At 33.5% G+C, this 15,144-nt stretch overlaps 1 protein-coding gene across 7 annotated transcripts in view; it reads right to left on the bottom strand.

Annotated features, from left to right (window-relative positions):
• Nucleotides 1–10,084: 10,084 nt before the first annotated feature.
• Nucleotides 10,085–15,144, bottom strand: part of SNTG1 (syntrophin gamma 1) — a 913,627-nt gene continuing 908,567 nt past the window's right edge. For all 7 annotated transcript variants that reach the window (XM_070076592.1, XM_051843717.2, XM_051843715.2 and 4 more), the window contains one exon: nt 10,085–13,920. In XM_070076592.1, the coding sequence (XP_069932693.1) occupies nt 13,762–13,920 (159 nt within the window). In that variant the 3' untranslated portion in view covers nt 10,085–13,761. The remainder of the gene's footprint in view (nt 13,921–15,144) is intronic.

The following is a 15,144-nucleotide window of genomic DNA, read 5'->3' as shown; positions in this document are numbered from 1 at the left end:
AGAAACTTAGATTCTTATGTAAATTCTAAAATTTTTCTCATTGAGTAATTTGAGCACATTCTAAAATTTGCTTTTGTTCTAGACAGTCTCAGATAAATACAGTGAAATGTTTTGCCTATATGTTATTTTTAAGTGTGAATGAATAATTGAATGCATTTTCCAAATTACTTATTTTTAAAGTTTGTTGATGAGTAGATGATCTAGCTATCATACATGCTTTCTTTCACAAAAAAATTTGCCTTAGAAACTCAAAAGTGAAAGCTGATTTTAGAAAGATATTCACTTTGAATAATGAATAAGCTAGTTTTTAAAGAGGATTTTATAAAATTAAAGTAACATAGTTAAAGTAACTAAAACGTGTCAAACCCTTCACATAAAAATAACTCACTGTGTATCATTTGTTGGTGGTGGTGATGACAAAGTAAACCAGCTTCAAGGTCCCCTCATCTACACATACTATCTACAAAATCATTGTCAAATACCTTGTCAGGTTGCTTGTTTTTAACTCTGTGATTTTATTTGTCATACTCTAGATTATATCCACCAGTACACGTTTTTGTGTAATAGTACTGATCTGTTTCTTTTCCTGGTTTGTCAGAATGAAATATCCTTAAAGTTCTTCATAGCATTAAGTTTCTGATTGATTATAAATTCAGACAAGTTTCCCTCTGATCAAGATCCTCTGAGTTTATCCCATCTACCAACAAAAACTTGCTTTCAACTTCTGAGAACTGAGGTTCCTGAAAGCTCAACAATCAATAATGCTAATTGGATGATTTCCACAACTACAAAAAGCACCAAAATAGACACATTGGACACTTTGGAGAATAAATTTGCCTTTATTTAATGTTTAATTACTTGCAAGGGGGAGAACAAAGATGGAGAAAAAGAGGGGGAGAGAGAGAGAGTGTGTGTGTGTGTGTGTGTGTGTGAGAGAGAGAGAGAGAGAAGATCAATATCTTCTATCTGCTGTTTCACTTGGCAAATGGTCTCAATAACAGGGCCTGGGCCGTGTTGAAGTTTGAAGCCCAGAAGTCAGTTTAGGTCTTTTTCTTTTATTTTCTTTCCTTTCCTTTCCTTTCCTTTCCTTTTCTATTCTTTTCTTTTTTTTTTATTTTCCTTTCTTTTCTTGCTTTCAAAGATTTTTTATTTGTTTGAAAGTCATAGTTCCAGAGAGAGAGAGAGGGAGAGAGAGAGAATATCTTCCATACTATGGTTCATTCCTCAGATGGCCACAATGACCAGGGCTAGACCAGGATGAAGTCTGGAGCCAGGACCACCTTCTAGTTCTCTCATGTGGGTGGGAGGAGCTGAGTACTTGGGCCATCTTCCTCTGCTTTTCCCAGACCATTAGCAGGGAGCTGGATCAGAAGTGGATCAGCCAGGACATGAACCTGTGCCCATGTGGGATACCAGTGTCCCAGTCAGCAGCTTTACATGCTATGACACAATGCCACCCTCAATCCAGGTCTTTTTCATAGATTCCATGTACATGAGCCATCGTCTGATGCCTTCCTTGGTGTGCATTAGCTGGACACTGGAATCAGAAGTAGATCCAGGACTCAAATATAAGTACTCAAATATGGGTACAGTGTCAGATACTTTGATATAGGACACAGACATCCCAATCAGGGTCTTAACTGCTATGTCAAACACCTATCCTTGAAAAAAATATATTTAGGCTCTTTGATAATTCATATTTGCATAAACATTTGTGGTAGGAAGAAACTATATTCATATATTATAGCAGCACAGCTACAAGATAGGTCTATATCTATGTGTACACAATGGGTCTTCAAAACATAGATGAAGGGGCCGGTGCTGTGGCTTACTTGGTTAATCCTCTGCCTGCGGCTCCAGCATCCTATGTGGGCACCGGGTTCTAGTCCCGGTTGCTCCTCTTCCACTCCAGCTTTCTGCTGTGGCCCGGGAGGGCAGTGGAAGATGGCCCAAGTGCTTGGGCCCCTGCACCCGCATGGGAGACCAGGAGGAAGCACCTGGCTCCTGGCTTCAGATGGGCATAGTTCTGACTGTAGTGGCCATTTGAGGGGTGAACCAATGGAAGGAAGATCTTTCTCTCTCTCTCTTTCACTGTCTAACTCTGTCAAATAAAAAAAAAATACATGGAAAATGTGCATTATCTTTTAATTCCATTTTACCATGAATATTTAAAAACATTGTTTATATCTATATCCTTAATCAATTTTACAATAATATAACTCTATCCAGTTTTGAAAGTTATTATAGTCTCTGTAGTTTGATTGTCTTTGGATTGGTGCAAGTTAGCCAATAGGGAAGAGGAGCTGGTTATCAAATGGACAACACCTTGGAAAAACCAGAACACATAAGCATGAACTGACATGCTGGGATGCATGGCTATGGACTGGAAACCAGGTCGCCACCCATCACACACCTTAATGCCATCATTGCTTTTCAGGAGGAAAGACTTAAATGTATACCCAGCAAGGTGTAGAAAGAGGGCTGAGTGGAGAAGTGATCTGGCTGTTTTGTGCCAAGGAAGTGAGCTGGCAGTTGAAGCGCAGCTTGTCTGAGTTGTAACACAACCTCGTGCCCATGAACTTAATTAGCCTGCTTACAAGCAAAGTGATTGCTGCATGGCAACTGTTTTCCATATACTGTGCAAAATGTCTTCTATAGGTATCCTGAACCCCATGAAAGGGAATGCACTTCAGTTTGATATATTGACAAAGCCATCGGGAGGTCAGCTATGAAATTACAGAAGGAAGGTTGTAATTTCCTAAATATTACTCTGCAATATTTTTATAATGACTGATTCATATAGAAGTTTTCTTTAAAACTGCAACCAAATATTGATTTTTGCTTCTTTAAAAATCTGTTGCCATATAACCATGGAAATATTTTGAGGGTGTTAATTACTTGGATTGATTTTGAAATCTTTTTTCTGCTTTATTTATTTTTTAATATAAGCAGGTTTAATGTAGTTCAGATATAATTCTGGGAAATCTTAAGGAATTAATTTGATTATTCTAAAGGATCAGTGGACAGACTGAAGAAATAAGAAATGCAGTTCAAATGGTGAAAAATGACTTTCATTTTCAGTTAATACATATTTGCACTCTTTCTACCATAACATGAACCATGTGATTTAACTCTTTACTGTGATAACACTCATCCAACTATCTAGTTTTCTAAAACACGTACCTTGAAAATAAAATGCCATTCAAAGTGATAGTTCTTTGTGTCACTTATAATCAACAAGGGGTACATTATTATAAAAGTTTAGATCAACTCAACAGTTCTAACATCAATTTTGCTGCACATTGTTAAATACACACTTTTATTGTTTTTTTATTAAAAATTTTATTTGTCTCAGACTGTTTGTTATTCCTTAATTACTTTATTTGCCCAACACAACAGCTACATCTCACTCATGATGTGTTTCCTTTGTTCTAGGTCTGTGCCTGTGGTTTTCTCGTTAACCTTTTGGAAACTCATAAAGTACTCCCTTGCAGAGCTTATTCTATAATACTGAATATGAATATAAAGCAATGTAAATTACCATCCTGCCCCTCTTTGGGAGTAAAACCCACTGATAGTTCTAATTCCAAGTTTGCTAATTTAGATTCTTCACAATGTTAACACATTTAAGAAAATGTTTGCACTTTTCCATACGCTCTTTTGGAATATATTTCTAATTGGACTGTACATTATTACACTGGGTAGCTTCTTTTTATTTTCTCTGTGCAGTTCTTCAGTCTGTCAGAGGTAACTCAGTATGAGAATTTAACCAATTATGAGGGTTGATTTATTTCTGGTTGTTCTTAAATTTGCAAATTCTCAGTGTCTAGCTTTATTGTCCATATATCTGATGAAGGTAAGTCCATTTAAAGAAATAAGCTGTTTTCAGATTTGAGGAAATGAACAAATAGATCTACCATATGACGCAGCGATCCCACCCCTGGGAGTTTACCTAAAGGAAATGAAATCAGCATATGAAAAGTTATCTGTATCCCCATGTTTATTGCAACTCAATTCACAATACCTCAGAGATGAAATCAACCCAGATGTTTGTCAACTGAAGGGTAGCTAAAGAAATTATGGTATATATACACCATGGAATACTACACAGATGTTAAAAAAAATGGAAATCATGTTTTTTGCAACAAAATGGATGCAACTAGAAACTATTATACTTAGTGAAATAATCCAGTACCAAAAATACAAATTCCATATGATCTACCTTATCTGTGATAACAAATAGAGTACCAAAAATGTAATGTATAGGATAGAAATTAACATTTTGAGATTTGATTACTGTTTGCAGCCCTTATCTCTATTATTGAGGAACAGTGCCAGTTTTTTTTTCTTCTTACTCTTTGTTGAATTATTTACTTAGTACAAGGGTAAGCTCATGATTATAAAATAAACTGAAAGTGTGTGATTATAAAAATTAAAAGAAAGAATAAGAAAGGAAGGAGGAGGGATAGAAGAAGCATGGGCAATGAGGAAGGTAAGGTGGGAAGTATCACTATGTTCCTATATCTGTATATATGAAATACATGAAATCTGTTCAGCTTATATGGTTTAAAAACTATATTTTAGGGGCCAGCACTGTGTCACAGTGGGTTAAAGTGTCAGCCTGCAGTGCTAGCATCCCATATGGGAGTCAGTTCAAGTCTTTGCACTCCTTTTCCAATCCAGCTCTCTGCTATGGCCTGGGAAGGCAGTAGAAGATGGTCCAGGTCCTTGGGCTCCTGCACCACCCCTGTCCAGCATAGTTATGAAAAGTTATTAGCAATCTCTACTGTTCTGTCGTCATATAAAAGAGCTCATCATATCTCATGTTTCCATCTTTTACTTCTCTTGAGCTTAAGTAGATATAAGATTTTCTTAAAAAGAGGAGAGTTAGGGAATTGCAAATTTAACATCAATTAGATACCCCTACACATTTACTGGCATGGCTAAAATTCAACATTAAGGACTGACAAGGACTTGAAGTAACAGACCCTTACACTCACCACTAGTAGGAATGCCAGAATAGCAAATTAGAAAGATAGCTTGACTATTACCTCACATAATGAGAATGCCCCTCTCAAATGGTCTGGCAGCTGAATTCCTTAGTGTTTATTCAAATGACTTTTTAACTTGTGTCCACAAAAAAAGTGAACTCAAATATACACTTGAATCAATCTTTGGGGTTGTATATGATGATGGCACTTTCCTTCAAAGCAGTTATGATTGCAGAATCTATTTTCTTCTTTCTCCACATATCCACCCATGTTAAACTTCCAACCTAAAGGAAACTTTTCTTTTAAGAATTACAGCCAGGCCGGCGCCGCGGCTCACTAGGCTAATCCTCCGCCTAGCGGCGCCTGCACACCGGGTTCTAGTCCCGGTCGGGGCGCCGGATTCTGTCCCGGTTGCCCCTCTTCCAGGCCAGCTCTCTGCTGTGGCCAGGGAGTGCAGTGGAGGATGGCCCAGGTGCTTGGGCCCTGCACCCGCATGGGAGACCAGGAAAAGCACCTGGCTCCTGGCTCCTGCCATCGGATCAGCGCGGTGCGCCGGCCGTGGCGGCCATTGGAGGGTGAACCAACGGCAAAAGGAAGACCTTTCTCTCTGTCTCTCTCTCTCACTGTCCACTCTGCCTGTCAAAAAAAAAAAAAAAAAAAAAAAAAAAGAATTACAGCCATTCTCTTAGCCATTCTCTTTTCATGCTTAATATGGCAACAGGGTGTTTCTTCTACCAATAAGCTAGCAATTGAAGTTCAGAATATAAACAAAAAAATAATATTTAGAGTGTGAAGTGCTAAGGAGTAGTATCTAGGTCGTGACTAGAGGACTCTAGGCTTCATTCAAACGACCTGTTGACAGAAGACAGATGGGCTCCAATATATACAGAGGAAAGAGTTAAAAACATTTAAGGACACAGTATAAGGGATCGAGTTTGATATCCTCTTTAAAGTGAACATCATCAAGACCTGAGAAGTGATTATAAAAGAGGGGGTGATCAAAAGAGAGGATAATAATCTGCACTTAATCTAAAAATATATAAAGAAGATAATGTATCATGACCAGCTGAATTTAGCCCAGCTCTTCAAAGATTCAACATTTGAAAATAAATCAATGTTATTCAGTAGGAAAATCACATCATCATTTCAATGATGCAGGAAAAGCTTATGATAATATTCACCATTTAATCATAATACAAGTCTCAGAAACTTGAAATAAATAGAAACTTTTGTGTTATGCTAATGGGAGTTTCCTACCAAAACCCACAGCTAACAAAATACTTAAGGATAATAGATCGAATTAGTCTCTCCTAATATCAGCTACAAGGCAAGGTTATCTATTTTGAGCAATGCTTATTAATGTTAAACTGGAAGTTATAATCTGGACAGTATGATAGCAATCTAATTAGAATTTACAGAATAGAAAGAATAAAATAAAACTGTCTCTGTTGGAGACAACATAATTGCCTATATAGAAAATCTTAAAAAGTCCACAAAAAGGGCACTAAAATTATTCCGTGAATTTAGCGAGGCTTCAGGAAAAAATATAAATCACATCTTTCAATGTAAGCAAGAGACCAGTTTAAATTGAAATAAAAAGCTATCATCTACAAGAGGACTTGAAACATCAATGCGGATAGCATATGTTCCGAATTTATATGCTGAAAATTCAAAACACAAAAAAGCAATGAAAAAAGACCTAAATAAATAGAGGGATATGCTGTGATCATGGATTAGAATATATAATATTGTTAGGATGGCAATTCTTCCCCAGCTGCTCTGTACATTAAGGCAGTTATAATTAAGAATGCAAATCTTCATTGAATCTGACCAGCTGATTCTGAAATGTATATTGAAATTTAAAGGAACTAAAATAAACAAGACAATTTTGATTAATATGAAAGAATATTGTTAAAGTTTTGTTAATCAAGAGAATGCAGCATTTGAGAAACAGTGGACATACAGATCAATGGAAAAAATAATGGTAAAATAGATTCACACACAAAATCAATTTATTGTTACAAAGATAGAAATATAATGCAATAATGACGTGATATACTCTAGATCTACATAAAAATCACTGGAAATGATAAATCTCTAATGAAAATATAATACCTAAAATTATAAAACATTCACATATGAAAATCGGAGAAAGCCTTTGTGACTTTGGTTAAAAAAGATCTCTTAGGCACAATGGCAAAAACAAACCAGTAAAGAAAAATTAAACATTGCATTTATCAAGTGAAGAACATTTCACTTTGATAGAGCCTTAAAGGAGAATAAAATGCAAGATGAACACTGGTAGAATATATCTGCAAACCAACTCTCATAAAAAATTTATATCAAAATTATGAAAACTCTCCAGTCAATAATGAAAAATGTGATTATATAATAATACTGTGGTGTTGGATGATTGGAAAAGACAATCAGAAAAACCAGGTATTTGTGGGAACCAGTGTTTTTGCTCAGTGATCAAGACACTTATGTCCAACATTGGTGTGCCTTGGCTTTGCTTTTTGCAAATTTTTTTTTCTTTTTTTTTTTTTTTTTGTTTCAGAATTTTAACTCCAACATATTAGGGAGAACATGTGGTATTTGTCTTTACATGTCTCACTTCTTCTACTCAATATGATGTCCTCCAGTTGCATTCATTTTGATGCAAATGATAGAATTTCACTGCTTCTAATAGGTAAATAATATTCCACATTTTTTCATCCATTCATTGGGTGATGTATACTCTGATACATTCCATATTTTGCCTATTGTGAATAGTGCTAGTATAAACAAGGTGGTTCAGATGTATCTCATACAATGTTTTCATGTGTTTTGGGTATATACCCAATAGCAGGCTTGTTGGATCATAGGGCAAGTTTATTTCTAGTTTTTAAAGAAAACTCCATATTATTTTCCACAGTGGCTGCGTTACTTTACATTACCACTAACAGTGTATCAGAGTTCTCCTTTCTCTGTAGCCTCACCAGCATTTGTTACTTTCTCTTTTGGATTTTAGCCATTCTGATGGGGTAAGTAGATATCTTATTGTTGTTTTGATTTGCATTTCCCAGACGGCTAGATATGTTGAGCATTTTTTCATATGTTTTTGACCATTTGTATTTCATGTTTTGGTAACTGTCTATTGAAGTCCTTTGGCTATTAAGTGGATAGGTTGTTTTGTTGTTGTCTAAGTTGCTGATATATTCTAGATAATCATCCTGTCAGGTAGCTCACAAATATTTTTTCCAATTCTGTTTAATATCCCTTCACTATTGATTGTTTCCTTTGCTATGCAAAAAATTATGAAAAGGATGGTTTATTAAATGAATATTTATTTATTTTTGAGGTAAAATTTTAAATTTACATTATAGTGAAAGGCTTAAGGGCTCTGCCAAATGAAGAGTTCAGCAAATAGAAAGTTAAAAGTCTATAGATCAGTAGGAAACTAGACAAGGGCTATATACAATAATCAAATGAAAAGATATTCAGTTTCTTTCATATAAAGTAAATGTTAAAATAGTCACAAAATTATTAAAACTATAGTAGTATATGGTTACTGTCAACCTGTTTGACAAAAATTTAAAATAATTTGAGCAAACACTTTATTTACAATAAAACTCTTACACACAGGCTCTTTCTTTCTTCTTTCTTACTGCCACCAATGTGGGTGACTTGATTTTTTACAATCTCCTAACTTTGATCTGATTTGGCTGTAGTGGTCAGTCAGGAGTGAATCAGGGGATATTCATCTTTAGACCTTTCAAATAAATAAAACTTTTAAAAAAGTGAACACAATTTCACTTTTTACTGTTTTTTTTTTTTAAATTGTTATACCTGCATTGCAACTATTTTATACCCTTTACTCAATTAACATAAAATTATTATTTCCCTAATATTTTTCATATATTTCCCCAAATTCATTTATGTGTGTATATTTATGTTTATAACCTTCTAAAGGGCTGGCAACGTGGCTCAATAGGCTAATCCTCTGCCTTGTGGCGCCGGCACCCCAGGTTCTAGTCCCAGTCTGGGCGCTGGATTCTGTCCCAGTTGCCCCTCTTCCAGGCCAGCTCTCTGCTATGGCCCGGGAGTGCAATGGAGGATGGCCCAAGTGCTTGGGCCCTGCACCCGCATGGTAGACCAGGAGAAGCACCTGGCTCCTGGCTTCAGATCAGCACAATGCGCCAGCTGCAGCACGCCTGCCGCAGTGCGCTGGCCACGGCGGCCATTGGAGGGAAGACCTTTCTCTCTGTCTCTCTCTCTCACTGTCACCTCTGCCTGTCAAAAAATAAAAATAAAAATAAAAAAATAAAAAAAAACCTTTTAAAATTATTTAAATCCATATCCTTATAAATCAATTTACAAAATTTATTTTTGTTTCTACATATAAAATACATATAAAACATTAATTAAAATGGATTGTTTCTATTTTTATGATGGTGAGAATAAACATGATTATCTATAGGTTTTTCTTTGTATTTCCTTTAATTATTTAAGTAACCTACAATGACCATGTACTATTCTTTCAGTAGAATTTCTTTCAAACAACTATACCAAAAAAGAGAGAGAAGACAAAATCCATCGTTTAGCAACTATAGTAATGTAAGTATGAGAATTGTCCTAAAATGATTTTTATGATCACTCACTTTTATGACACTGCAATTACCTGAAAGACAATTGTGGTCTAGTAGGACATAAAATGATGAACTGCTCCTCAGTTACAAATGACAAGATAATGATGTCTTCTCAGCCTATCTTTTCGAAACTCAGCCCGTAATGGATTATTATAAAGATTTCAAAGTTGTCAGGCTTGCCGAAGTTGTAACTCTTTGATTGTTTAAGTAATTTGGCAAATAGCATCTTTCTTCATTCCCTGAGGTCTTTTAGGGGTCATATCTCTAATCTTCATAAATACTGATGAACCAGAACAGATTATGCTCCAAATAGCCTGCATGAGATGGTACATGGATCATATCTTCCTTTCTCGTTATAGTTAAGTCATTCAGGATTATGTTTTAAATATATATGAAACTTACACATTACATCCAAATAAGTGAAAACACAAATGTAGTAAAAAGTATTTCTTTTTATTTTCTGGTATGCTTCATTAAAAAAGGTACAGTTTTATTAGTAGTACATTAATGAACTGAAACAACAAAGTGACAAGTTTTTGTCATAGATAGTAATTTACATTTTACAAAGATCCACGAAAACAATTAAAAATGAAATAAATATATTTACAATTCATATTTCTGGCATTTTTCATTGCAGTTTAATATGTATAAAATATATAACATTTATAATGTTTTATTTATCTTCAAAACTAAATTTAAATGTGCAAATAAGTGACATTATGATTTTAAAGTTTTAATAAGAATAAATCATAAACAACAATTTTAGAGGTATGACTAAAGCAATTCCTTAAGGAGAGCTCATGAGTACAGCAGTATTAATAGTAGCAAAGTATTTGTTATTAAGAAGGGAACATTTACACTTACCTTAAAATGTTAAGCACAAGACCATCCTTGTGCTTTTAAAGCTTCTCCACACTGCTCATTTCTAGCAGTAATTATAAATTATCATTAAGGTTATTACTTTTCCTCAGTCACAAATCAAGATTAAATCAGCATTCAGTGTAGACAAAGTTTATGAATAATCTTTGTCATTGTAAATGAGGGAGATGTCAATCTACAAAGAAATGCACCCAAAGGAAAATGTCTCTGCTTGCAAAGCTTATATGGACTCCACATTTATTTTCAAATAATTGCTTTTCTTCTTGCCAAGTGACAGTTTTATGAGCAAATGTTTTAAAACTATAAATTGGCACATGCCTGAAATATGGTCATGAAATGATTAGTTGATTATTCTTCCTTTAAAAATATCTTGTATGGCAAGGTTTGGAGTACACATTGCATTTCATTTTCATTAAAATGTTTTTGAAATAAATACTTGTTGCAATATAACAAATTAAGAATATTCTGCTTTAATATCCTTCAGTTTAAGTATATTGTTATTTTTATCAGGCAAAATACATTGCAGTAGTTAGCAGTTTTCAGATGATTTTGAACTCCATTTTCTGACTTAAATGCTATACCTATAGTGTTCCCCTTCAAGCTTGTACTATATGCTGTAATGAACCCTTCAAAGACCACACACACACACACACACACACATGCACCAAGGCACTGGAGGGGTTAACACAGATTTAAACATTTTCTGTTAAAATGTACTATAATTTGGTAACTAAATCTCATGCATCTCAACCAAAAATACATGAGAAAAAGAAGTTTATGAGCATTTGTGTCGACAATGGTTAATCAGTAAACTGTAAAAAGATTGCTAATTGTTAATATGAAGAAAATCTGAATCATATTTTCCTAATTCATGGTTGTCCCAATAACCATGTTAAATAACAATTGAGGCCTGTCAGATTTTATTAGCAGTATCAAAAATAATCACAATAATGAACTTGTCATATGTTTTAATACATGTTTACAATATAATTTGAAGAACATTAAATGTGTATACATGAAGTGCATTCTTGTGATGTACTTTATGGCACACACATTGTTATATTTAGATAAACACATATATATGCATATGTGTGTGCATGTGTTTTACAAGGAGATCATTCCTATCTCACTGTGTTCCTTTTTCTTTATCATACGTGTATGCACAGGCCAGAATTACAAAAAGGATATTTAACTGAATTTTTGTATTTAAAAATGGAGATTTTTGAAAATTTTTGAAAAATCAGAATTATTTTATGATTTTATTGGATTTATGTAAAATTTTAAACTCATCATCTTACTTTTGTAAACCAACCCATTTCTTGTTTCCTATACGATGGATTTTCATATGACAGATGTTAGTTACACGTGTGGCACACTGAGATACAGCTCCGGTTGGAGACAGGTTGTGTAATGAGCCACTTTCAACTCTTCAAAAACTCAGTCTATTTGCCCATCCACTGTCTTTATGGGTTCAGAAGTGGCCTACCGAAACCTGCTTGTGGTGGGCTGTAAATGTTATAAAATTTGTTGGGTTTGGCCAAGCTATGGACAATAATTTCTAAACATAATCCTAACTTTAGATTTGTATTTCGTTTTCCGGAGAAAATACATTATATTGAAAATATGTACTGCCCAGTTATCCACAGTTCTTTTGCTAAGGTGTGTGAGATCCAAGTTAACACTTTTCTGGGTCCAATTTAGAACCTTCATTTTTTTTTCAGTTTAATGCATTTAGAAATTAATCCAGGCAGAATGAATTAATGATTTCTAATGATTATGGAAACAGCTTGATTTTAGTTATTTTAAAATTAATGGACACATATCCTGAATACTCTTATTTTGTTTCCATCTGGAGTGATGATATGCCCCTCTTTAAAAACATCAAAATAGTTGGTGATCTTCATAAGGAAGCATTTAATGTGGGGTTTAGTTTAAAACATGAATGTCAATAAAAGATAATTTTTAATCTGAAGCTGGTTGCTTAGAAGCAAATTTAAATAAAGCTGTAGTGAGAAACAGATAATGTTTTCCACTGTTAGACAATTATACAATGCTGCAAGCTGTGTCTTCTGTGCATACCTTCAAAAGCTTGCAAATTTCCAGACCCTTCAGATTGGTATTCTTAGACAAGATACCTAAGATAACTCTCATAGTTCAGCAGTACTTAATTATTTTGATGACATCATAAAAACACATTTTTAACTTTTATTTTCAAATCTCCCCTTATTTTGTCATAAAACATTTCTAAAATGGAAAAATGGTCAATGATGATAAATAATAACTTTGAGACTGCTTTCCAAGACATTTCAGTTGATGATTAACTTTACAGTTAGAATCACAAATAACCGTTTCTCACACCTTGGTTTTGACATTATGTTTCTATAAAAGCTTTTGGAGTCACTGAGGATTTTTGAAACTTTAATTCGATAATAAATCCCATTAGGTAAAATATAAATCCTTTTAAAATGAAGAAAAGAGAAGGCTCACAAATATTTCTATTACTCATAATTAAATTAATGTGTTTTTGGCATATTGGTTACATTGACAATTAATAAAACATCTTAGTAACAACAATCCAAGGGAATACTAGTCCATTTCACCTTGTGTCTATCATAAGTCAACATAGTTATCTTTTAACGGTTCTTAGGCATATTTTACAATAAGATAAAAATAAGATTGGAGTGTCAGTGTAAAGTCATGGAATGGCAATAGGAGAAATTTACATCAGCAAATTAAAGTGCTTTTTTCTTTGTTGAGATTTTTGCATGCTCCCTGCTGCCTAATGGAATGGGTTTGTTTGTTTTTTTATTTGTGTTGTTTTGTTTTGCCTCTTTTATGTATCTCAATACAATGATAGGGCAATAGTTCATGATTTGGCCCAATATGTATTTGTCATACAAAATATTCTAAAATACAGAAATAACCATTTAATTGGTATTATTTATAGTTAGCTTACAATTTTTATATTATTTACATCCTTCTTCATTTCATTCATTTTTTGTCTCCACTTTTGGTGAAAGCAGTATAGTATACTGGTACAAATCAGTTGAGAAAAGCTCTCCCGTTCTTTCAGGATGATTCACAGATGGCTTCCAGAAGAGAAATGTTTTTTAGGATAACACATGACCTTCATTTTCTGCTGAAATTTCAGTTTGACTGCTCTGTTGATTTCATAGTATCATGGTTTCTCCAGGGTCTAGTCCCATGAATATGTTGATTTTGTTTATGTAGTCATAGGAAGTGTCAATGCGGAGCTCAATATGTCAAGTTGTATACTTTGTTTTGCTTGTAGAAGCAGAGCTGGCAGCAGCAGCAACAGTAGCTTGACTGCCTAAAAATAGAGGGTCCAAACAAGCTACTTTGGCAGCAAAGAATGAATGAATGCAGTGAAGAACAGCAAATAGATTTGAAAATTCCAACTCCTGAAAGGGAATGAGAAATTCATGAGATAAAATAAAACCAATTTGTTAAAAAAAAGCTATATGTGTTTTATCAGGTGCAATAAATTTATCTAGAATAAATGATATTCAATGCATAAAATATTTCTAATATGAACATTTTTGGTCAATATGTAAAAGTTGTATATAGTATAGACTTATTTTGAAGCATGGAAGATAAGAGGTAGGTGGAAATGGCATTATTATTATCCAAACAAGAAAATATATTTTGCAGATTAGAATAGCTTAAAATATTTGCTGTTCTCTAACATCAGTTAATATTTCCCTTAGAAAACTGAATATGAAATACTGAAAGCAAAGAAATATTGATTTATATTACACTAGGAGCCAAATGATTCACTTACAAAAATAATTTATGCATTAATTTTAAATATTCTAAGTGGTTGTTTAATGGTGTATATGGCATATTTTTATAAGAAATAAAATCTAGAGAGTCCATTAATTCTTTTAGGATTTTTAAAAGTATGTATCCCATTTGGATAATAAGAAAATTTGTAGCCCATCTATCAGTGGCAACCAAATGATATACATTGCAATGAAAATAGAATAAAAATGACATTAGATCAAACTATAAAGAGGCGGATCTCATGACATATTTTAAAAGATGATGTTAAAAGTATTTTTACCAAATATTTCCAATCAGTAGTCTCATAAATATCTTTTAATTCCAAGATGGGGAAAATAATAATACATCTGCTTGCTTAATGAAGCTGATACAAAGAAAGCATCTCAAAGAGAATAGAGGGTAATAGATAAACAGAATATAATCAACTATATTTAGTTGCTGATATAGTTATTGATATTGTGTTATATATTTATAACAAAGGAATTATAATTTATATGTACATTATTAACAGTGTTTGCAATTTATAAAACATGACAGTGGAAAAGAATATGAAGACTCAAAGCAATTAGGAAACATTTTAATATGTATACCTCATAATGGCAGAGAAATATTTAAATGAGATAATTCACTTCAGGGATATTTTCTCAAATCATGCAAAGGAGCTTATTACAGGATAACATATATTCATAGGCCTGTATAATGTAGAAGTAGTTATGCTATTTCAATATCTCATTCTTTCCCATAACATATAGTGACTTATTCTACAAACAATTAACTCTTCTAATTTCCTGAAATGTATCCATAAATATTTTTAATTATTTATCATAATTACCTTTATTTTA

Source organism: Oryctolagus cuniculus, chromosome 6 (genome assembly GCF_964237555.1).
Source record: "Oryctolagus cuniculus chromosome 6, mOryCun1.1, whole genome shotgun sequence".
Lineage (NCBI taxonomy): Eukaryota > Metazoa > Chordata > Mammalia > Lagomorpha > Leporidae > Oryctolagus > Oryctolagus cuniculus.
The sequence above is the reverse complement of the archived record's forward strand: the minus strand, read 5'-3'. Positions and strand labels throughout refer to the sequence as shown.